The sequence below is a fragment of the Bufo bufo genome (assembly GCF_905171765.1).
Source record: "Bufo bufo chromosome 4 unlocalized genomic scaffold, aBufBuf1.1 SUPER_4_unloc_3, whole genome shotgun sequence".
Lineage (NCBI taxonomy): Eukaryota > Metazoa > Chordata > Amphibia > Anura > Bufonidae > Bufo > Bufo bufo.
The window spans coordinates 74,536-96,998 of record NW_024399993.1 but is presented as its reverse complement, the minus strand read 5'-3'; the positions used below and the strand labels follow the sequence as shown (position 1 = coordinate 96,998).

At 53.0% G+C, this 22,463-nt stretch overlaps 1 protein-coding gene across 2 annotated transcripts in view; it reads right to left on the bottom strand.

Annotated features, from left to right (window-relative positions):
* PEX6 (peroxisomal biogenesis factor 6) overlaps positions 1-22,463 on the bottom strand; it is a 34,371-nt gene that overhangs the window by 9,798 nt on the left and 2,110 nt on the right. The window contains exons 2-13 of one of the 2 annotated variants that reach the window (XM_040413036.1): positions 16,656-16,807; positions 12,752-12,835; positions 12,385-12,478; positions 12,166-12,302; positions 11,976-12,087; positions 11,691-11,899; positions 11,405-11,615; positions 10,860-10,936; positions 9,847-9,970; positions 3,438-3,643; positions 3,091-3,152; positions 28-136 (exon numbers count right to left, since the gene is read on the bottom strand). In XM_040413036.1, coding sequence (XP_040268970.1) covers positions 28-136; positions 3,091-3,152; positions 3,438-3,643; positions 9,847-9,970; positions 10,860-10,936; positions 11,405-11,615; positions 11,691-11,899; positions 11,976-12,087; positions 12,166-12,302; positions 12,385-12,478; positions 12,752-12,835; positions 16,656-16,807 — 1,577 coding nt within the window. The remainder of the gene's footprint in view (positions 1-27; positions 137-3,090; positions 3,153-3,437; positions 3,644-9,846; positions 9,971-10,859; positions 10,937-11,404; positions 11,616-11,690; positions 11,900-11,975; positions 12,088-12,165; positions 12,303-12,384; positions 12,479-12,751; positions 12,836-16,655; positions 16,808-22,463) is intronic. The other variant, XM_040413037.1, reaches the window with a different exon arrangement.

Genomic DNA, 22,463 nt, shown 5'->3' with positions numbered 1-22,463 from the left:
CCATACTGTGCAGAGAATACATCTCACCGGTCCATCACGCCTCCCGAGTCCCCGCTCCTCCCCCGCTTCGGGGCCAGCGAGTCCAGCTCATCGAAGAATATAATGCAGGGAGAAGCCGCTCGAGCCCTGGAGAAGACTGCAGAGAGAGGACAATGAGGAGGCACCAGCAGGGGCGGGCCCAAAAAAACACTGCGCCGGCAGGGGCGCACACACAGAGGGGGACAGGGGCGGGCCCAAAAAAACACTGCGCCGGCAGGGGCGCACACACAGAGGAGGACAGGGGCGGGCCCAAAAAAACACTGCGCCGGCAGGGGCGCACACACAGAGGAGGACAGGGGGCGGCGCGCACACACAGAGGAGGACAGGGGCGGGCCCAAAAAAACACTGCGCCGGCAGGGGCGCACACACACAGAGGGGGACAGGGGCGGGCCCAAAAAAACACTGCGCCGGCAGGGGCGCACACACACAGAGGGGGAAAGGGGCGGGCCCAAAAAAACACTGCGCCGGCAGGGGCACACACACAGAGGAGGACAGGGGCGGGCCCAAAAAAACACTGCGCCGGCAGGGGCGCACACACAGAGGGGGACAGGGGCGGGCCCAAAAAAACACTGCGCCGGCAGGGGCGCACACACAGAGGGGGACAGGGGGCGGCGCGCACACACAGAGGGGGACAGGGGCGGGCCCAAAAAAACACTGCGCCGGCAGGGGCGCACACACACAGAGGGGGACAGGGGCGGGCCCAAAAAAACACTGCGCCGGCAGGGGCGCACACACAGAGGAGGACAGGGGCAGGCCCAAAAAAACACTGCGCCGGCAGGGGCGCACACACAGAGGGGGAAAGGGGCGGCCCAAAAAAACACTGCGCCGGCAGGGGCGCACACACAGAGGGGGACAGGGGCGGGCCCAAAAAAACACTGCGCCGGCAGGGGCGCACACACACAGAGGGGGACAGGGGCGGGCCCAAAAAAACACTGCGCCGGCAGGGGCACACACAGAGGAGGACAGGGGCGGGCCCAAAAAAACACTGCGCCGGCAGGGGCGCACACACAGAGGAGGACAGGGGGCGGCGCGCACACACAGAGGAGGACAGGGGGTGGCGCACACACAGAGGAGGACAGGGGCGGGCCCAAAAATACACTGCGCCGGCAGGGGCGCACACACAGAGGGGGACAGGGGCGGGCCCAAAAAAACACTGCGCCGGCAGGGGCGCACACACAGAGGAGGACAGGGGGCGGGCCCAAAACACTGCGCCGGCAGGGGCGCACACACAGAGGAGGACAGGGGCGGGCCCAAAAATACACTGCGCCGGCAGGGGCTCACACACAGAGGAGGACAGGGGGCGGGCCCAAAAAAAACACTGCGCCGGCAGGGGCATACACACAGAGGAGGACAGGGGGCGGCGCTCACACACAGAGGGGGACAGGGGCGGGCCCAAAAAAACACTGCGCCGGCAGGGGCACACACACAGAGGAGGACAGGGGGCGGCGCGCACACACAGAGGAGGACAGGGGCGGGCCCAAAAATACACTGCGCCGGCAGGGGCACACACACAGAGGAGGACAGGGGGCGGGCCCAAAAAAAACACTGCGTCGGCAGGGGCACACACACAGAGGAGGACAGGGGGCGGCGCACACACACAGAGGGGGACAGGGGCGGGCCCAAAAAAAACACTGCGCCGGCAGGGGCACACACACACACACACAGAGGAGGACAGGGGCGGGTGCACACACACGGACAGGAGGCGGCGCGCGCACACACACACACGGACAGGGGGCGGCGCGCGCACACACACACGGACAGGGGGCGGCGCGCACACACACACACGGACAGGGGGCGTCGCGCACACACACACACACACGGACGGGGGCGGCGCGCGCACACACACACGGACGGGGGCGGCGCGCACACACACACACGGACGGGGGCGGCGCGCACACACACACACACAGACAGGGGGCGGAGTGCGCACACACACACACACACACACAGACAGGGGGCGGCGCGCGCACACACACACACACACACAGACAGGGGGCGGCGCGCGCACACACACACGGACAGGGGGCGGCGCGCGCACACACACACGGACAGGGGGCGGCGCGCGCACACACACACGGACAGGGGGCGGCGCGCACACACACACACACGGACAGGGGGCGGCGCGCACACACACACACACACACACACGGACAGGGGGCGGCGCACACACACACACAGGACAGGGGGCGGGCGCACACACGGACAGGGGGCGGGCGCACACACGGACAGGGGGCGGGCGCACACACGGACAGGGGGCGGGCGCACACACGGACAGGGGGCGGGCGCACACACGGACAGGGGGCGGGCGCACACACGGACAGGGGGCGGGCGCACACACGGACAGGGGGCGGGCGCACACACGGACAGGGGGCGGGCGCACACACGGACAGGGGGCGGGCGCACACACGGACAGGGGGCGGGCGCACACACGGACAGGGGGCGGGCGCACACACGGACAGGGGGCGGGCACACACACAGACAGGGGGCGGGCGCACACACACGGACAGGGGGCGGGCGCACACACACGGACAGGGGGCGGGCGCACACACACGGACAGGGGGCGGGGGCACACACGGACAGGGGGCGGGGGCACACACACGGACAGGGGGCGGGCGCACACACACGGACAGGGGGCGGGCGCACACACGGACAGGGGGCGGGCGCACACACGGACAGGGGGCGGGCGCACACACACAGACAGGGGGCGGGCGCACACACAGACAGGGGGCGGGCGCACACACAGACAGGGGGCGGGCGCACACACACGGACAGGGGGCGGGCGCACACACAGACAGGGGGCGGGCACACACACAGACAGGGGGCGGGCACACACAGACAGGGGGCGGGCACACACACGGACAGGGGGCGGGCGCACACACGGACAGGGGGCGGGCGCACACACACGGACAGGGGGCGGGCGCACACACGGACAGGGGGCGGGCGCACACACGGACAGGGGGCGGGCGCACACACACAGACAGGGGGCGGGCGCACACACAGACAGGGGGCGGGCGCACACACACGGACAGGGGGCGCACAGGTGTCTCTCACCTTCTCGGACGTTCTCCTCGCTCTGGCCCACGTACATGTTAATTAATTCTGGTCCCTTCACGCTGCAAAGAAAGAAGAAAACCTGGACAAAAAGTCCTGAACAGACCCCCCCGTGTATTACTGTACTGCAGCGGCGGCACGAAGCGCACGGCGTCATAGCAACCAATGAGGCCGTGCGCTCCTGCTCTCAGCAGGATGCCAGGCCGGGATACCACCGACCGCTCACGTCCGTGTTCCACGGTCGTGTGCATTCGGCTCTGTACCAGGAGATCCACCCTCAGGCCCCCCCTCCCCCTGCCAATCAGTGCTGTGTGAAGGCGGACGACTGCGCTCACATGTGCGGCTACCTGAGGAAGGTCATGGCGCACTCTGTGGCAACAGCTTTGGCCAGCAGGGTTTTTCCTGTTCCTGGGGGCCCATACAGCAAGATGCCCGACCTCCTGAGCCCCAAGGCCAGCACCTCAGGGTGCTCCAGAGGGAGCTGCACCGTGTCCAAGAGCTGACGCTTAGCATCTTCTAGTCCTCCCACATCCGTCCAGCGCACACAGGGGACCTGAGGAAACAGAGGACACCAGTGAGGAGGAGCACAAGTAGACTGCGGGGGCAGGTCCTCCTGTGGGGGTCCCCTGCACAAGGGGTGCCAAACTGTATATCAGTCAGTTCTTACTGCCCCCAAACACTACTCCCTGCCCCGCCCTCCAAATACCTCCAACACCCACAAACACCCCTCCCCCGCCGCCTGTGCAGGGCCCCTCCCCCGCCGCCTGTGCAGGGGCCCCTCCCCGCCGCGGTCTCTTGTCAGCAATACGGAGACAAAGCCTCAGTTCCAGAGAATAGTTTCTGTTCTTGCGCACATGTAGAATTCCTCCAGATTTCCAATGCGCTCCTTTACACTGATGTATACTCCGCAGTGATCGGGAGGCCACACTGTGGCTATCCGCCGTGGCGCCCCACGTGGTTGCTGTAGCGCTCGCCTCAGATTCAGTGTCTGTCTCCCGTGCTCACTGCTGAGTAAACATCGTTATTCACCCGTAGAGGACCCTCGCCATACATGTGCAGGAGCTGCGCCCACCACCCGATCAGCGGCACGGACAACCGCACCTCTGCTGCATACGCCGGCATCGGTACAAACAGCTGACCGCGGCATGCAGGGGGTCTGCGGGGGGTCCCAGCTCTGCAGCGAAAAATCTGAGCTCAAACAATTCTTTTTTTGTCACTTTACATCATAAAAAGTGCAACACCAAGCAATCAAAAAGGCGTATGCCCCCCAAAATCCTACCAGTCATCTCACTGTGCAAAAAATGAGCCCCTCCATAAGACAATCGGCCAGAAAATAAAAGAACTACGGCTCTCAGAATATGGAGATTGTATTTAATTGTTTCAAAAATGCTTTGTGTAAAACTAAATAATCAAAGTAGACATATTTGGTATTGCCGTGTCCGTAACGACCTGCTGTATAAAAATATCACATGACCTTAGCCCTCAAGTGAACACCGTAAAAAATAATAATAAAAAAAATTGTGTCAAAAAAGACATTTCTTTATCAGCTCACATCACAAAAAGTGTAAAACCAATCGACCAAAGAGTCCTACACAGCCCAAAATAGTGCCAGTCATCTCCTCCCGCAGAAAATGAGCCTGTACATAAGACAGCCGCCAAAATAATAAAAACTAAAAAAAACTATGGCTTTCAGAATATGGAGAAACAAAAAAATAATAATAATTATGTAAAACCGAAACAAAACCAAAAAATTTGTCAAATTTGGTATTGTGTCCGTAACAACCTGCTCTATAAAAATACCACATGATCGACCTGTCAGATGAACATTGAAAAAAATACCAAAAAATGTAATATAGAGCAACCAAAAATCCTCTGTACCCTAAAAATAGTCCCAAAAAAACGGCCACCTTATCCCGTAGTTTCCAAAATGTGGTCTTTTTTTGGAGTTTCTACTCTAGGGGTGCATCAGGGGGGCTTCAAATGTGACATGGCAACTTAAAATTATCCCAGTGAAATCTGCTTTCTAAAAACCATATGGCGTTCCTTTCCTTCTGCGCCCTGCCGTGTGCCCGTACAGCAGTCTACGACCACATATGGGGGGTTTCTGTAAACTGCAGAATCAGGGCCATAAATATTGAGTTTGGTTTGGCTGTTAACCCTTGCTTTGTAACTGGAAAAATAATTATTAGAATGGAAAATCTGCCAAAAAAGTGAAATTCTGAAATTTCATCTCCATTTTCCTTTAATTCTTGTGGAACACCTAAAGGGTTAACAAAGTTTGTAAAATCAGTTTTGAATACCTTGAGGGGTGTAGTTTATAGAATGGGGTCATTTTTGGGTGGTTTCTATTATGTAAGCCTCGCAAAGTGACTTCAGACCTGAACTGGTCCTCAAAAAGTGGGTTTTGGAAATTTTCAGAAAAATTTCAAGGTTTTCTTCTAAACTTCTAAGCCTTTTAAGGCGGCGGGGGAGGGGCCCTGCACGGGCGGCGGGGGAGGGGCCCTGCACGGGCGGCGGGGGAGGGGCCCTGCACGGGCGGCGGGGGAGGGGCCCTGCACGGGCGGCGGGGGAGGGGCCCTGCACGGGCAGATGCCACACTTCTTCCTCTTGTACAGCTAATAGAGGGCCCGTTGCTATACTTTTTGTGCTCTCTTTATACTGTTACAGGTCAGTCCCATATTCCCACATAAGATACTGAGGAATAAAGGAGAGTATGGAGGATGGGACGTCAGGTCTCTGGACTCTGCCCGTCTACATTTATTATACACTGAAGTTAGATTGAGGGGGCGAGCCGCTGTATCACATCATACTGGATTACACACCGCCATCACACCTCCACTAGTACACATACCTCTATCATACCTCCACCGTTACCCTAGTACACATACCTCTATAATACCTGCACCGTTACCCTAGTAGACATACCTCTATCACACCTGCACCATTACCCTAGTAGACATACCTCTATCATACCTGCACCGTTACCCTAGTAGACATACCTCTATCATACCTCCACCGTTACCCTAGTAGACATACCTCTATCATACCTCCACCGTTACCCTAGTAGACATACCTCTATAATACCTGCACCGTTACCCTAGTAGACATACCTCTATCACACCTGCACCATTACCCTAGTAGACATACCTCTATCATACCTGCACCGTTACCCTAGTAGACATACCTCTATCATACCTCCACCGTTACCCTAGTAGACATACCTCTATCATACCTCCACCGTTACCCTAGTAGACATACCTCTATCATACCTCCACCGTTACCCTAGTAGACATACCTCTATCATACCTGCACCGTTACCCTAGTAGACATACCTCTATCATACCTCCACCGTTACCCTAGTAGACATACCTCTATCATACCTCCACCGTTACCCTAGTAGACATACCTCTATCATACCTCCACCGTTACCCTAGTACACATACCTCTATCATACCTCCACCGTTACCCTAGTAGACATACCTCTATCATACCTGCACCATTACCATAGTAGACATACCTCTATCATACCTGCACCATTACCCTAGTAGACATGCCTCTATCATACCTCCACCGTTACCCTAGTAGACATACCTCTATCATACCCGCACCATTACCCTAGTAGACATACCTCTATCATACCTGCACCATTACCCTAGTAGACATACCTCTATCATACCTCCACCGTTACCCTAGTAGACATACCTCTATCATACCTCCACCGTTACCCTAGTACACATACCTCTATAATACCCGCACCATTACCCTAGTAGACATGCCTCTATCATACCCGCACCATTACCCTAGTAGACATACCTCTATCACACCTCCACCGTTACCCTAGTAGACATACCTCTATAATACCTGCACCATTACCCTAGTAGACATACCTCTATCATACCTGCACCATTACCCTAGTAGACATACTTCTATCACACCTGCACCATTACCCTAGTAGACATACCTCTATCATACCTGCACCATTACCCTAGTAGACATACCTCTATCATACCTCCACCGTTACCCTAGTAGACATAACTCTATCATACCTCCACCGTTACCCTAGTAGACATACCTCTATCATACCTGCACCGTTACCCTAGTAGACATACCTCTATCATGCCCGCACCGTTACCCTAGTAGACATACCTCTATCACACCTGCACCATTACCCTAGTAGACATACCTCTATCATACCTGCACCATTACCCTAGTAGACATACCTCTATCACACCTGCACCATTACCCTAGTACACATACCTCTATCATACCTCCACCGTTACCCTAGTACACATACCTCTATCATACCTGCACCATTACCCTAGTAGACATACCTCTATCACACCTGCACCATTACCCTAGTAGACATACCTCTATCATACCTGCACCGTTACCCTAGTAGACATACCTCTATCACACCTGCACCATTACCCTAGTAGACATACCTCTATCATACCTGCACCATTACCCTAGTAGACATACCTCTATCATACCTGCACCATTACCCTAGTAGACATACCTCTATCACACCTGCACCATTACCCTAGTACACATACCTCTATCATACCTCCACCGTTACCCTAGTACACATACCTCTATCATACCTGCACCATTACCCTAGTAGACATACCTCTATCACACCTGCACCATTACCCTAGTAGACATACCTCTATCATACCTGCACCGTTACCCTAGTAGACATACCTCTATCATACCTGCACCATTACCCTAGTAGACATACCTCTATCATACCTGCACCATTACCCTAGTAGACATACCTCTATCATACCTGCACCGTTACCCTAGTAGACATACCTCTATCATACCTGCACCATTACCCTAGTAGACATACCTCTATCATACCTGCACCATTACCCTAGTAGACATACCTCTATCATACCTGCACCATTACCCTAGTAGACATACCTCTATCATACCTGCACCATTACCCTAGTAGACATACCTCTATCATACCTGCACCATTACCCTAGTAGACATACCTCTATCATACCTCCACCGTTACCCTAGTAGACATACCTCTATCATACCTCCACCGTTACCCTAGTAGACATACCTCTATCATACCTGCACCATTACCCTAGTAGACATACCTCTATCATACCTGCACCATTACCCTAGTAGACATACCTCTATCATACCTGCACCGTTACCCTAGTAGACATACCTCTATCATACCTGCACCATTACCCTAGTAGACATACCTCTATCACACCTGCACCATTACACAAGTAGACATACCTCTATCATACCTGCACCATTACCCTAGTAGACATACCTCTATCATACCTCCACCATTACCCTAGTAGACATACCTCTATCATACCTCCACCATTACCCTAGTAGACATACCTCTATCATACCTCCACCATTACCCTAGTAGACATACCTCTATCATACCTCCACCATTACCCTAGTAGACATACCTCTATCACACCTGCACCATTACCCTAGTAGACATACCTCTATCACACCTGCACCATTACACAAGTAGACATACCTCTATCATACCTCCACCATTACCCTAGTAGACATACCTCTATCATACCTCCACCATTACCCTAGTAGACATACCTCTATCATACCTCCACCATTACCCTAGTAGACATACCTCTATCATACCTCCACCATTACCCTAGTAGACATACCTCTATCATACCTCCACCATTACCCTAGTAGACATACCTCTATCACACCTGCACCATTACCCTAGTAGACATACCTCTATCATACCTGCACCATGCTTATGGGTCAGAAGCAGGGAAACCAGCGAGGCTCCAGAAATGCAGACAGTAGACGCCTAGCCAGAAGATGCGTTAGCAGGGCACCCAACTCATCACAAGAGAACGGTGGTAGGTCCCGGCAGACGGTGGTACCAGGACTTGTCCCGTCATCTACAGGACACTGACCCCTCTGCCCCTCGGGACCTGTGGCCAGTCACAAGCAGATAAGGCTACCTTCTCGGGGCTGGGCTGTACCCCCAGATATGTCCACTCCATGCTATGGCATCACCCCAGCGAGCACCCTGCACAATATCCGGGACAGTCAGGAACAGACACCTACAAGAGATCTGGGTTTTGCCCGAATTCAGCAACAGCAGCCACAATCTCCACCATCTGTCCCTGGACCTTCCCCCCAGACATAGGAGGTGCTGCTCCAGATCCTCCAGTGCTAGGGGACTACTGCCTCCAACCAGTCGTCAGGCTCGACCGACAGGATCTCCTCCGCACGTCAGGCTCGCCCGACAGGATCTCCTCCGCACGTCAGGCTCGCCCGACAGGATCTCCTCCGCACGTCAGGCTCGCCCGACAGGATCTCCTCCGCACGTCAGGCTCGCCCGACAGGATCTCCTCCGCACGTCAGGCTCGCCCGACAGGATCTCCTCCGCACGTCAGGCTCGCCCGACAGGATCTCCTCCGCACGTCAGGCTCGCCCGACAGGATCTCCTCCGCACGTCAGGATCTCCTCCGCACGTCAGGCTCGCCCGACAGGATCTCCTCCGCACGTCAGGCTCGCCCGACAGGATCTCCTCCGCACGTCAGGCTCGCCCGACAGGATCTCCTCCGCACGTCAGGCTCGCCCGACAGGATCTCCTCCGCACGTCAGGCTCGCCCGACAGGATCTCCTCCGCACGTCAGGCTCGCCCGACAGGATCTCCTCCTGTCACACAGGAGGTTGGGGCGATGTTCCGACAGGGTGGCAGTATAAACCCACTACCATGTATCTCCGAGACGCACTCACCTTAGGGGCACCAATGGCTTCAGAATGAGCCTCCTGCAATTCAGCAAGTGCACCATCCAAATCCTGAGACGTCACAGGGAAACCGGCAGCCAGGAGGCCTTCTTCATCCTCCTCCGAAAGAGCACTACAAGGACAAGCAGAGTGAAAAATCAGGAGCAGGAGGGAGGGGGGGGAAGGGGGGCTAGAGAAGGGGCTGCCGGGGGGGCCTGGGAGGGCAGGAGGGGCCTAGTGGGGAAGGCAGGGGGGCTGCCGAGGGGGCCTGGGAGGGCCTAGTGGGGAAGGCAGAGGGGCTGCCGAGGGGGCCTGGGAGGGCAGGAGGGGCCTAGTGGGGAAGGCAGAGGGGCTGCCGAGGGGGCCTGGGAGGGCAGGAGGGGCCTAGTGGGGAAGGCAGAGGGGCTGCCGAGGGGGCCTGGGAGGGCAGGAGGGGCCTAGTGGGGAAGGCAGAGGGGCTGCCGAGGGGGCCTGGGAGGGCAGGAGGGGGCTAGTGGGGAAGGCAGAGGGGCTGCCGAGGGGGCCTGGGAGGGCAGGAGGGGCCTAGTGGGGAAGGCAGAGGGGCTGCCGAGGGGGCCTGGGAGGGCAGGAGGGGCCTAGTGGGGAAGGCAGAGGGGCTGCCGAAGGGGCCTGGGAGGGCAGGAGGGGCCTAGTGGGGAAGGCAGAGGGGCTGCCGAGGGGGCCTGGGAGGGCAGGAGGGGCCTAGTGGGGAAGGCAGGAGGGGCTGCCGAGGGGGCCTAGTGGGGAGGGCAGGAGGGGCCTAGTGGGGAAGGCAGAGGGGCTGCCGAGGGGGCCTGGGAGGGCAGGAGGGGCCTAGTGGGGAAGGCAGAGGGGCTGCCGAGGGGGCCTGGGAGGGCAGGAGGGGCCTAGTGGGGAAGGCAGGAGGGGCTGCCGAGGGGGCCTAGTGGGGAGGGCAGGAGGGGCTGCCGAGAGGGCCTGGGAAGGCAGAGGGGCTGTCAGACAGAACAAAAACAATAGATAATGAGATGCAAGAGACTTGGGAAGACGGGCAGGGAACTAACCAGGAATTGCGGACTCTGGTGCAGGAGATGCGTCCAGCTCCTGACAGCAAAGCAAGGAGATCCCCAACCACAAAACCCTGAAGAAGACACAAGGACAAGTCACGTTCACATGTACACAGATGCAGCAGAGCTGACTTTTTATCCACAATCCAAAGGCTTCTAGAGGATTTCAGGTAAACCTAGAGCTGGCCATACACTTGAGATAATGATTGGTCAATCCGTCGTCCATGGGATTGTTCGTAGGAAAGATCCCACCAACTAAACTGACCAGGGAAAGTCATCGGCCGATTCCATGCTATTTTTGGCCGATGAGTGGCCAAAGTTTTCCAGCAGGGCGGATTGCATTTTGGGCAGACAAGGGCCATTCTGGCCGACTTTAATCTTAGGTGTATGGCCACCTTAACATTACCAGGGAAAAAACAAAGGTCAAAGACGAGCTCAGCTCTTCTACATCTGTGCAAGGTCCTAGCTTCAGCAGCCCAGGCCACCTCCAAGAACACGGGTTATCCGCCAATCATTAGGTCGGTGCTTTGAGATTTTCTCACCGCAGTCCTGCGTGCCAGATGAGCGAGGTCCACATCCGTGCTGAGCGGGAGCGGAGCGGTGAGTACAGTCAGGAGGGACAGACGCTGTTCTTCTGTAGGAGGATTCACTGAAACTTCATGTAGAAAGCAGGACTGAAGATCCAAAGGGACCTCCTGTGCTCGAGAGGTTGTGGCCACCACAAGGAACGGCAGCTCCCTGTAAACACACAGTCTGCATGAGGGTCAATGGAAGAGACAGACGGGGAAGAGGACAACGCGGCCATCATTAGCAGGGAGAGGAAGATACCGGTCTGTGTGACTTGTCCCGAGCAGAAGACTGCACAGCTCAGAGACCACTCTTGTGTCTTCTCCAGATCCGCCTCGGTCCTTCCCCAGCAGATCCAGGTGACAGAGCAGCAGGACGCAGGGTCGACAGTCTCGGGCATGAGAGAAGACGGATCGCAGACGTGAGATGCTGCTGGCGCTGCTGTCCCGACACAGTCTTGCACACTCCACCTGAAAAAGGTAGAAGGTGAGCCCCACAGGTAGAGTCTGAGAAGGTTCTGTGGGGTCCCAGACACGGTGCACCCACCGGGTACAGATGTAAGTTCAGTCGGCTGCTGGCAGCTCTCAGCACGGTCATTTTACCACTGCCTTTCTGCCCAGTGAGGAGAACGCGACCTCCAGCCCCAAGAACATCACTCCTGTGGGTGGAGAGGAAGAGCAGGTCAGGTAGTGAGGTGCCGGAACCGAGGACAGCCTCACAGGGTGGGAAAACTTACGTGTTCTGCACATGAGGCAGGAGAACCCGACAAACCTCATCCACGGCATGAGACAGGCCTGCTGGGAACAAGCTGCTCCAGAACACGTGACCGTCATGGGAAGGAAAGGAGGGGACAAAGCTGCACACGCTGCCCACCTGTCAGGACATTGAGGTCACTGTGAGGACACAGAACATCAGACATGGAGACCACACACACATGTCCTCTGTATGATATCACCTGATAGAGAGTGGTGTGACGGCTGCTGGCCACGTAGCCTTCACTCATCTCCTCGCCCTCGATTTTCTGCACCTTAAAGTACAGTTCTGGACACCTGGAGGACGACACAGGGTGACACAGTGACCGAGGCCTACACACGTGTCCACGCCGACATACACGAGAACACACGTCAACCCCCAGACCGAGGCCTACACGCGCGCCCACGCCGACATACACGAGAACACACGTCAACCCCCAGACCGAGGCCTACACGCGTGTGCAGGCCGACATACACGAGAACACACGTCAACCCCCAGACCGAGGCCTACATACATGTGCACTCACAGACTTACATACATGTGGAGCACATCATCCTGCAGTTACTAACCTTACTGGGATCTGTGACTTGTTCAGCTGAAATTCTGAATGAGACAGACATGAGACACACAGCACGTCACCCACCTGGACGGCCCTGAGGAAAAAGAAGGCATCACACTAAGCAGGGCTCTCCCCCGGGAGAAAGAACCGCCAGCGGGGCTCTCCCCCGGGAGAAAGAACCGCCAGCGGGGCTCTCCCCCGGGAGAAAGAACCGCCAGCGGGGCTCTCCCCCGGGAGAAAGAACCGCCAGCGGGGCTCTCCCCCGGGAGAAAGAACCGCCAGCGGGGCTCTCCCCCGGGAGAAAGAACCGCCAGCGGGGCTCTCCCCCGGGAGAAAGAACCACCAGCGGGGCTCTCCCCCGGGAGAAAGAACCACCAGCGGGGCTCTCCCCCGGGAGAAAGAACCACCAGCGGGGCTCTCCCCGGGAGAAAGAACCACCAGCAGGGCTCTCCCCAGGAGAAAGAACCACCAGCAGGGCTCTCCCCGGGAGAAAGAACCACCAGCAGGGCTCTCCCCGGGAGAAAGAATTAAAGGCATGGTTCTAGCCTTAAAGGCGATGAACATCTTTGTGGGACATTTTGAGTGACTGGGAGGGAGCGTTCCCACTGAAGCGAGAGGGGCGGAGGAGATGTGATTACACGGCTCCATCGTGGGGCGCTGCATTCCCTTGATACAGCCAATTGCTGGGGGTGCGTGCACTCGGCCCCCGCCGATCCGGTATTAATATCTCTTCTATCTTCAGGATAGGTCATCAATAGAGCAGCACTAGAGCACCTCACGGATATCCTAGGAATGCATCAGCCAGTCCAAGGCCCAGTTCCGTTGGGGGTCAACACGATAATATCCACATAGAGCGGTGGCAGCATCTCCAATCCAGAAAGGTTTATTCACACGGGGTCCACGAGACAGTACACAAGGTCAAATAAAGTGCGACGTTTCGGCTACATGTGGCCTCTCTCCAGCTGAGACCTTCTCATGGACCCCGTGTGAATAAACCTTTCTGGATTGGAGATGCTGCCACCACTCTTTATGTGGATACAAGCCTGAAGATAGGTCATCAGCATAGGAAAATCGGACAAACCCTTTGATCAAGAAGGGTAGGGATCCAAGACAAAAAACAGGCAGAATCCAGAAAAGGGCAGGGTTCTAGCTTAGAAAGAGATCATGAGAGGGATCTCATCTAAATAATTATATCAAAGCAAAGTTCTACCCCAGAAACAAATAGAACGGCAGAAATAAGGCCAGGGTTCAAAAAACCTAGAACGAGAGATAAGGCCAGGGTTCTAAAAACCTGGAACGAGAAATAAGGCCAGGGTTCTAAAAACCTAGAACGAGAAATAAGGCCAGGGTTCTAAAAACCTAGAACGAGAAATAAGGCCAGGGTTCTAAAAACCTAGAACAAGAGATAAGGCCAGGGTTCTAAAAACCTGGAAAGAGAAATAAGGCCAGGGTTCTAAAAACCTAGAACGAGAAATAAGGCCAGGGTTCTAAAAACCTAGAACGAGAAATAAGGCCAGGGTTCTAAAAACCTAGAACGAGAAATAAGGCCAGGGTTCTAAAAACCTAGAACGAGAAATAAGGCCAGGGTTCTAAAAACCTAGAACAAGAGATAAGGCCAGGGTTCTAAAAACCTAGAACAAGAGATAAGGCCAGGGTTCTAAAAACCTAGAACAAGAGATAAGGCCAGGGTTCTAAAAACCTAGAACGAGAGATAAGGCCAGGGTTCTAAAAACCTAGAACGAGAAATAGGGCCAGGGTTCTAAAAACCTAGAACGAGAAATAGGGCCAGGGTTCTAAAAACCTAGAACAAGAGATAAGGCCAGGGTTCTAAAAACCTAGAACGAGAGATAAGGCCAGGGTTCTAAAAACCTAGAACGAGAGATAAGGCCAGGGTTCTAAAAACCTAGAACGAGAGATAAGGCCAGGGTTCTAAAAACCTAGAACGAGAAATAAGGCCAGGGTTCTAAAAGCCTAGAACGAGAAATAGGGCCAGGGTTCTAAAAGCCTAGAACGAGAAATAAGGCCAGGGTTCTAAAAGCCTAGAACGAGAAATAAGGCCAGGGTTCTAGCTTTCAACCTGAAAGGGCGGGGTTCTCACCTAGAAACAGAAACATGGGAAGGGTTCTAGACAAGAGGGTAGGGTTATAGCCTAGAACAGAAATGTGGGATGGGTTCTAGACAAGAGGGTAGGGTTATAGCCTAGAACAGAAATATGGGAAGGGTTCTAGACAAGAGGGTAGGGTTATAGCCTAGAACAGAAATGTGGGATGGGTTCTAGACAAGAGGGTAGGGTTATAGCCTAGAACAGAAATGTGGGATGGGTTCTAGACAAGAGGGTAGGGTTATAGCCTAGAACAGAAATATAGGAAGGGTTCTAGACAAGAGGGTAGGGTTATAGCCTAGAACAGAAATATAGGAAGGGTTCTAGACAAGAGGGTAGGGTTATAGCCTAGAACAGAAATATAGGAAGGGTTCTAGACAAGAGGGTAGGGTTATAGCCTAGAACAGAAATATAGGAAGGGTTCTAGACAAGAGGGTAGGGTTATAGCCTAGAACAGAAATATAGGAAGGGTTCTAGACAAGAGGGTAGGGTTATAGCCTAGAACAGAAATGTGAGATGGGTTCTAGACAAGAGGGTAGGGTTATAGCCTAGAACAGAAATATAGGATGGGTTCTAGACAAGAGGGTAGGGTTATAGCCTAGAACAGAAATATAGGAAGGGTTCTAGACAAGAGGGTAGGGTTATAGCCTAGAACAGAAATGTGGGATGGGTTCTAGACAAGAGGGTAGGGTTATAGCCTAGAACAGAAATGTGAGATGGGTTCTAGACAAGAGGGTAGGGTTATAGCCTAGAACAGAAATATAGGAAGGGTTCTAGACAAGAGGGTAGGGTTATAGCCTAGAACAGAAATATAGGAAGGGTTCTAGACAAGAGGGTAGGGTTATAGCCTAGAACAGAAATATAGGAAGGGTTCTAGACAAGAGGGTAGGGTTATAGCCTAGAACAGAAATGTGAGATGGGTTCTAGACAAGAGGGTAGGGTTATAGCCTAGAACAGAAATATAGGATGGGTTCTAGACAAGAGGGTAGGGTTATAGCCTAGAACAGAAATATAGGAAGGGTTCTAGACAAGAGGGTAGGGTTATAGCCTAGAACAGAAATATAGGAAGGGTTCTAGACAAGAGGGTAGGGTTATAGCCTAGAACAGAAATATAGGATGGGTTCTAGACAAGAGGGTAGGGTTATAGCCTAGAACAGAAATGTGGGATGGGTTCTAGACAAGAGGGTAGGGTTATAGCCTAGAACAGAAATATAGGATGGGTTCTAGACAAGAGGGTAGGGTTATAGCCTAGAACAGAAATATAGGAAGGGTTCTAGACAAGAGGGTAGGGTTATAGCCTAGAACAGAAATGTGGGATGGGTTCTAGACAAGAGGGTAGGGTTATAGCCTAGAACAGAAATGTGAGATGGGTTCTAGACAAGAGGGTAGGGTTATAGCCTAGAACAGAAATATAGGAAGGGTTCTAGACAAGAGGGTAGGGTTATAGCCTAGAACAGAAATGTGAGATGGGTTCTAGACAAGAGGGTAGGGTTATAGCCTAGAACAGAAATGTGGGATGGGTTCTAGACAAGAGGGTAGGGTTATAGCCTAGAACAGAAATGTGGGATGGGTTCTAGCCCAGAAACATAAATAAATGATGGGTTTTGGGACTGTTCAGAGAACACAAAGTAATAAAAGGCAGAAGGAAAAGTTACTGATCTGGAGACCACCAGTGGCGAGGCCGGCCCCACCTCACCCACCATTCTCTGTACTTGATGACAGGTATGGCTCCCTGATGTACAGGTGGGGGTCCCCGTGGAGAGGACGGGCCTCAGGCCGACCTTCTGGAAAGATAACCATGCGAGGAGCTGACCTGGGTGTCTGGAAGTGCTGGCACAAGGCTTGCTGGAAGGTGGCTTCACTGCTGTATGCTGGAGACTTCACCACGGAGACATGAAGCAAGGAGGCGACCGGAGGATCCACCAGAGCAGATCGACCTTCCACCGTAGGTTCGGTGCTGACCCGCTATGATGGAGGAACGGACAAGGGAGAAGAAGGAGAAGATCAGCAGCAGGTGACAGGACAGAGGCCATCTAGCAAAACACCAGGAGGAGATCTCAAGAACTTCCAGGCTGCCGCAAAGACAATCTAAGACCGCCAGATGGGCCTTCGTCACCATAGCAACCAGCGAAATACTTCCAGTTGGATCTGGTTGAAAAAGTGGCAAAATAAAGAGCACAAATCCTGAACTAACCCATTATCATGCTAGGGTGGAGGGTTGCTGCAGAAAGGGTTAAAGCCACAGAAAATTGTACTTTTTTTAAAAAATATCCTACTATGCGCTCCGAGGCGGAAAATAAGTGATAAACCTCCGAACAGCAGCTTCACCAGCGGCTGCAGACCGTCCGGAGCCGTGGCTTCCCTCCCTATGTACCAAGCTCTATCTCCACGTCCTGCACACGTCTGTGGCCTGTTATGTGGACCTATCTGTATTCCTGCACACGTCTGTGGCCTGTTATGTGGACCTATCTGTATTCCTGCACACATCTGTGGCCTGTTATGTGGACCTATCTGTATTCATACACACGTCTGTGGCCTGTTATGTGGACCTATCTGTATTCATACATACGTCTGTGGCCTGTTATGTGGACCTATCTGTATTCCTGCACACGTCTGTGGCCTGTTATGTGGACATCTCTGTATTCCTGCACATGTCTGTGGCCTGTTATGTGGACCTATCTGTATTTCTGCACACGTCTGTGGCCTGTTATGTGGACCTATCTGTATTTCTGCACACGTCTGTGGCCTGTTATGTGGACCTATCTGTATTTCTGCACACGTCTGTGGCCTGTTATGTGGACCTATCTGTATTTCTGCACACATCTGTGGCCTGTTATGTGGACCTATCTGTATTTCTGCACACGTCTGTGGCCTGTTATGTGGACCTATCTGTATTTCTGCACACGTCTGTGGCCTGTTATGTGGACCTATCTGTATTTCTGCACACGTCTGTGGCCTGTTATGTGGACCCATCTGTATTCATACACACGTCTGTGGCCTGTTATGTGGACCTATCTGTATTCCTGCACACATCTGTGGCCTGTTATGTGGACCTATCTGTATTCATACACACGTCTGTGGCCTGTTATGTGGACCTATCTGTATTCATACATACGTCTGTGGCCTGTTATGTGGACCTATCTGTATTCCTGCACACGTCTGTGGCCTGTTATGTGGACATCTCTGTATTCCTGCACATGTCTGTGGCCTGTTATGTGGACCTATCTGTATTTCTGCACACGTCTGTGGCCTGTTATGTGGACCTATCTGTATTCCTGCACACGTCTGTGGCCTGTTATGTGGACATCTCTGTATTCCTGCACACGTCTGTGGCCTGTTATGTGGACCTATCTGTATTTCTGCACACGTCTGTGGCCTGTTATGTGGACCTATCTGTATTTCTGCACACGTCTGTGGCCTGTTATGTGGACCTATCTGTATTTCTGCACACGTCTGTGGCCTGTTATGTGGACCTATCTGTATTTCTGCACACATCTGTGGCCTGTTATGTGGACCTATCTGTATTTCTGCACACGTCTGTGGCCTGTTATGTGGACCTATCTGTATTTCTGCACACGTCTGTGGCCTGTTATGTGGACCTATCTGTATTTCTGCACACGTCTGTGGCCTGTTATGTGGACCCATCTGTATTCATACACACGTCTGTGGCCTGTTATGTGGACCTATCTGTATTCCTGCACACATCTGTGGCCTGTTATGTGGACCTATCTGTATTCATACACACGTCTGTGGCCTGTTATGTGGACCTATCTGTATTCATACATACGTCTGTGGCCTGTTATGTGGACCTATCTGTATTCCTGCACACGTCTGTGGCCTGTTATGTGGACATCTCTGTATTCCTGCACATGTCTGTGGCCTGTTATGTGGACCTATCTGTATTTCTGCACACGTCTGTGGCCTGTTATGTGGACCTATCTGTATTTCTGCACACGTCTGTGGCCTGTTATGTGGACCTATCTGTATTTCTGCACACGTCTGTGGCCTGTTATGTGGACCTATCTGTATTTCTGCACACGTCTGTGGCCTGTTATGTGGACCTATCTGTATTTCTGCACACGTCTGTGGCCTGTTATGTGGACCTATCTGTATTTCTGCACACGTCTGTGGCCTGTTATGTGGACCTATCTGTATTCCTGCACACGTCTGTGGCCTGTTATGTGGACATACAGTCAGGTCCATAAATATTGGGACATGGACACAGTTCTAACATTTCTGGCTCTATACACCACCACAATGGATGTGAGATGAGACGGACACGATGTGCTTTACCTGCAGACTGTCAGCTGTAATCTGAGGGGATTTACATCCAAATCAGGTGAACGGTGCAGGAATTACAGCAGTTTACATATGTGCCTCCCACTTGTTATGGGACCAGAAGTAATGGGACAATTGTCTTCTCAGCTGTCCCATGGCCAGGTGTGTGTTATTCCCTCATTATCCCAATTACAATGAGCAGATACAAGGTCCAGAGGTCATTTCCAGTCTGCTATCTGCATTTGGAATCTGTTGCTGTCACAATATGAGATCCAAAGAGCTGTCACTATCAGTGAAGCCATCATTAGGCTGAAAAACACCACAAACCCATCAGAGAGATAGCAAAAACATTAGGCGCGGCCAAAACAACTGTTTGGAACATTCCTAAAAAGAAGGAACTCACCGGTGAGCTCAGCAACACCAAAAGACCCGGAAGACCCCAGAAAACAACTGTGGTGGATGAGCGAAGAATTCTTTACCTGGTGAAGAAAACGCCCTTCACAACAGTTGGCCGGATCAGGAACACTCTCCAGGAGGTAGGTGTATGTTTGTCAAAGTCAACCATCAGGAGAAGACCTCACCAGAGTGATTACAGAGGGTTCACCACAAGATGTAAACCATTGGTGAGCCTCAAACAGGAAGGCCAGATTAGAGTTTGCCAAACGGCATCTAAAAAAGCCTTCACAGTTCTGGAACAACATCCTATGGACGGATGAGACCAAGATCAACTTGTACCAGAGTGATGGGAAGAGAAGAGTATGGAGAAGGAAAGGAGCTGCTCATGATCCTAAGCATACCACCTCATCAGTGAAGCCTGGTGGTGGTAGTGTCATGGCGTGGGCATGTATGGCTGCCAATGGAACTGCTTCTCTTGTAGTTATTGATGATGTGACTGCTGACAAAAGCAGCAGGATGGATTCTGAAGTGTTTGGGGCAATATTATCTGCTCATATTCAGCCCAATGCTTCAGAACTCATTGGACGGAGCTTCACAGGGCAGATGGACAATGACCCAAAGCATACTGCAAAAGCAACCAAAGAGTTTAAGGGAAAGAAGTGGAATGTTCTGCAATGGCCGAGTCAATCACCGGACCTGAATCCGATTGAGCATTTCACTTGCTGAAGACAAAACTGAAGGGAAAATGCCCCAAGAACAAGCAGGAGCTGAAGACAGTTGCAGTAGAGGCCTGGCAGAGCGTCACCAGGGATGAAACCAGCGTCTGGTGATGTCTATGCGTTCCAGACTTCAGGCTGTAATTGACTGCAAAGGATTTGCAACCAAGTATTAAAAAGTGAAAGTTTGATTTATGATTATTATTCTGTCCCATTACTTTTGGTCCCTTAACAAGTGGGAGGCACATATGTAACTGCTGTAATTCCTGCACCGTTCACCTGATCTGGATGTAAATCCCCTCAGATTACAGCTGACGGTCTGCAGGTAAAGCACATCTTGTCCGTCTCATCTCACATCCATTGTGGTGGTGTATAGAGCCAAAAATGTTACAATTGTGTCCATGTCCCAATATTTATGGACCTGACTGTATATTCCTGCACACGTCTGTGGCCTGTTATGTGGACATATCTATTCCTGCACACGTCTGTAGCCTGTTATGTGGACATATCTATTCCTGCACACGTCTGTGGCCCCTGTGGACATATCTATTCCTGCACACGTCTGTGGCCCCTGTGGACATATCTATTCCTGCACACGTCTGTAGCCTGTTATGTGGACATATCTATTCCTGCACACGTCTGTGGCCCCTGTGGACATATCTATTCCTGCACACGTCTGTGGCCCCTGTGGACATATCTATTCCTGCACACGTCTGTGGCCCCTGTGGACATATCTATTCCTGCACACGTCTGTAGCCTGTTATGTGGACATATCTATTCCTGCACACGTCTGTGGCCCCTGTGGACATATCTATTCCTGCACAAGTCTGTGGCCCCTGTGGACATATCTATTCCTGCACACGTCTGTGGCCCCTGTGGACATATCTATTCCTGCACACGTCTGTGGCCTGTTATGTGGACATATCTGTTTTCCTGCACACGTCTGTAGCCTGTTATGTGGACATATCTATTCCTGCACACGTCTGTGGCCCCTGTGGACATATCTATTCCTGCACACGTCTGTGGCCCCTGTGGACATATCTATTCCTGCACACGTCTGTGGCCCCTGTGGACATATCTATTCCTGCACACGTCTGTGGCCCCTGTGGACATATCTATTCCTGCACACGTCTGTGGCCCCTGTGGACATATCTATTCCTGCACACGTCTGTGGCCCCTGTGGACATATCTATTCCTGCACACGTCTGTGGCCTGTTATGTGGACATATCTGTTTTCCTGCACACATCTGTAGCCTGTTATGTGGACATATCTATTCCTGCACACGTCTGTGGCCCCTGTGGACATATCTATTCCTGCACACGTCTGTGGCCCCTGTGGACATATCTATTCCTGCACACGTCTGTGGCCCCTGTGGACATATCTATTCCTGCACACGTCTGTGGCCCCTGTGGACATATCTATTCCTGCACACGTCTGTGGCCTGTTATGTGGACATATCTGTATTCCTGCACACATCTGTGGCCCTTGTGGACCGTTGTGTGCAGGAATACAGATCTGTCCACATAACAGTCCACAGGGGCCACAGATGTGTGCAGGGATACAGATATGTCCACATGTCTGTGGCCCCTGTGGACATATCTGTATTCCTGCACACATCTGTGGCCCCTGTGGCCTGTTATGTGGACATATCTATTCCTGCACAGGTCTGTGGCCCTTGTGGACGGTTATGTGGACATATCTATTCCTGCACACGTCTGTGGCCCCTGTGGACATATCTGTATTCCTGCACATGTCTGTGGCCAGTTATGTGGACATATCTGTATTCTTGCACACGTCTGTGGCCCCTGTGCCCTGTTATGTGGACATATCTGTATTCCTGCACATGTCTGTGGCCTGTTATGTGGACATATCTGTATTCTTGCACACGTCTGTGGCCCCTGTGCCCTGTTATGTGGACATATCTGTATTCCTGCACATGTCTGTGGCCTGTTATGTGGACATATCTGTATTCTTGCACACGTCTGTGGCCCCTGTGTCCTGTTATGTGGACATATCTGTTTTCCTGCACACGTCTGTGGCCCCTGTGGACTGTCATGTGGACATATCTGTATTCCTGCACACATCTGTGGCCCCTGTGGCCTGTTATGTGGACATATCTATTCCTCCACACGTCTGTGGCCCTTGTGGACTGTTATGTAGACATATCTATATTCCAGCACATGTCTGTGGCCTGTTATGTGGACATATCTATTCCTGTACACGTCTGTGG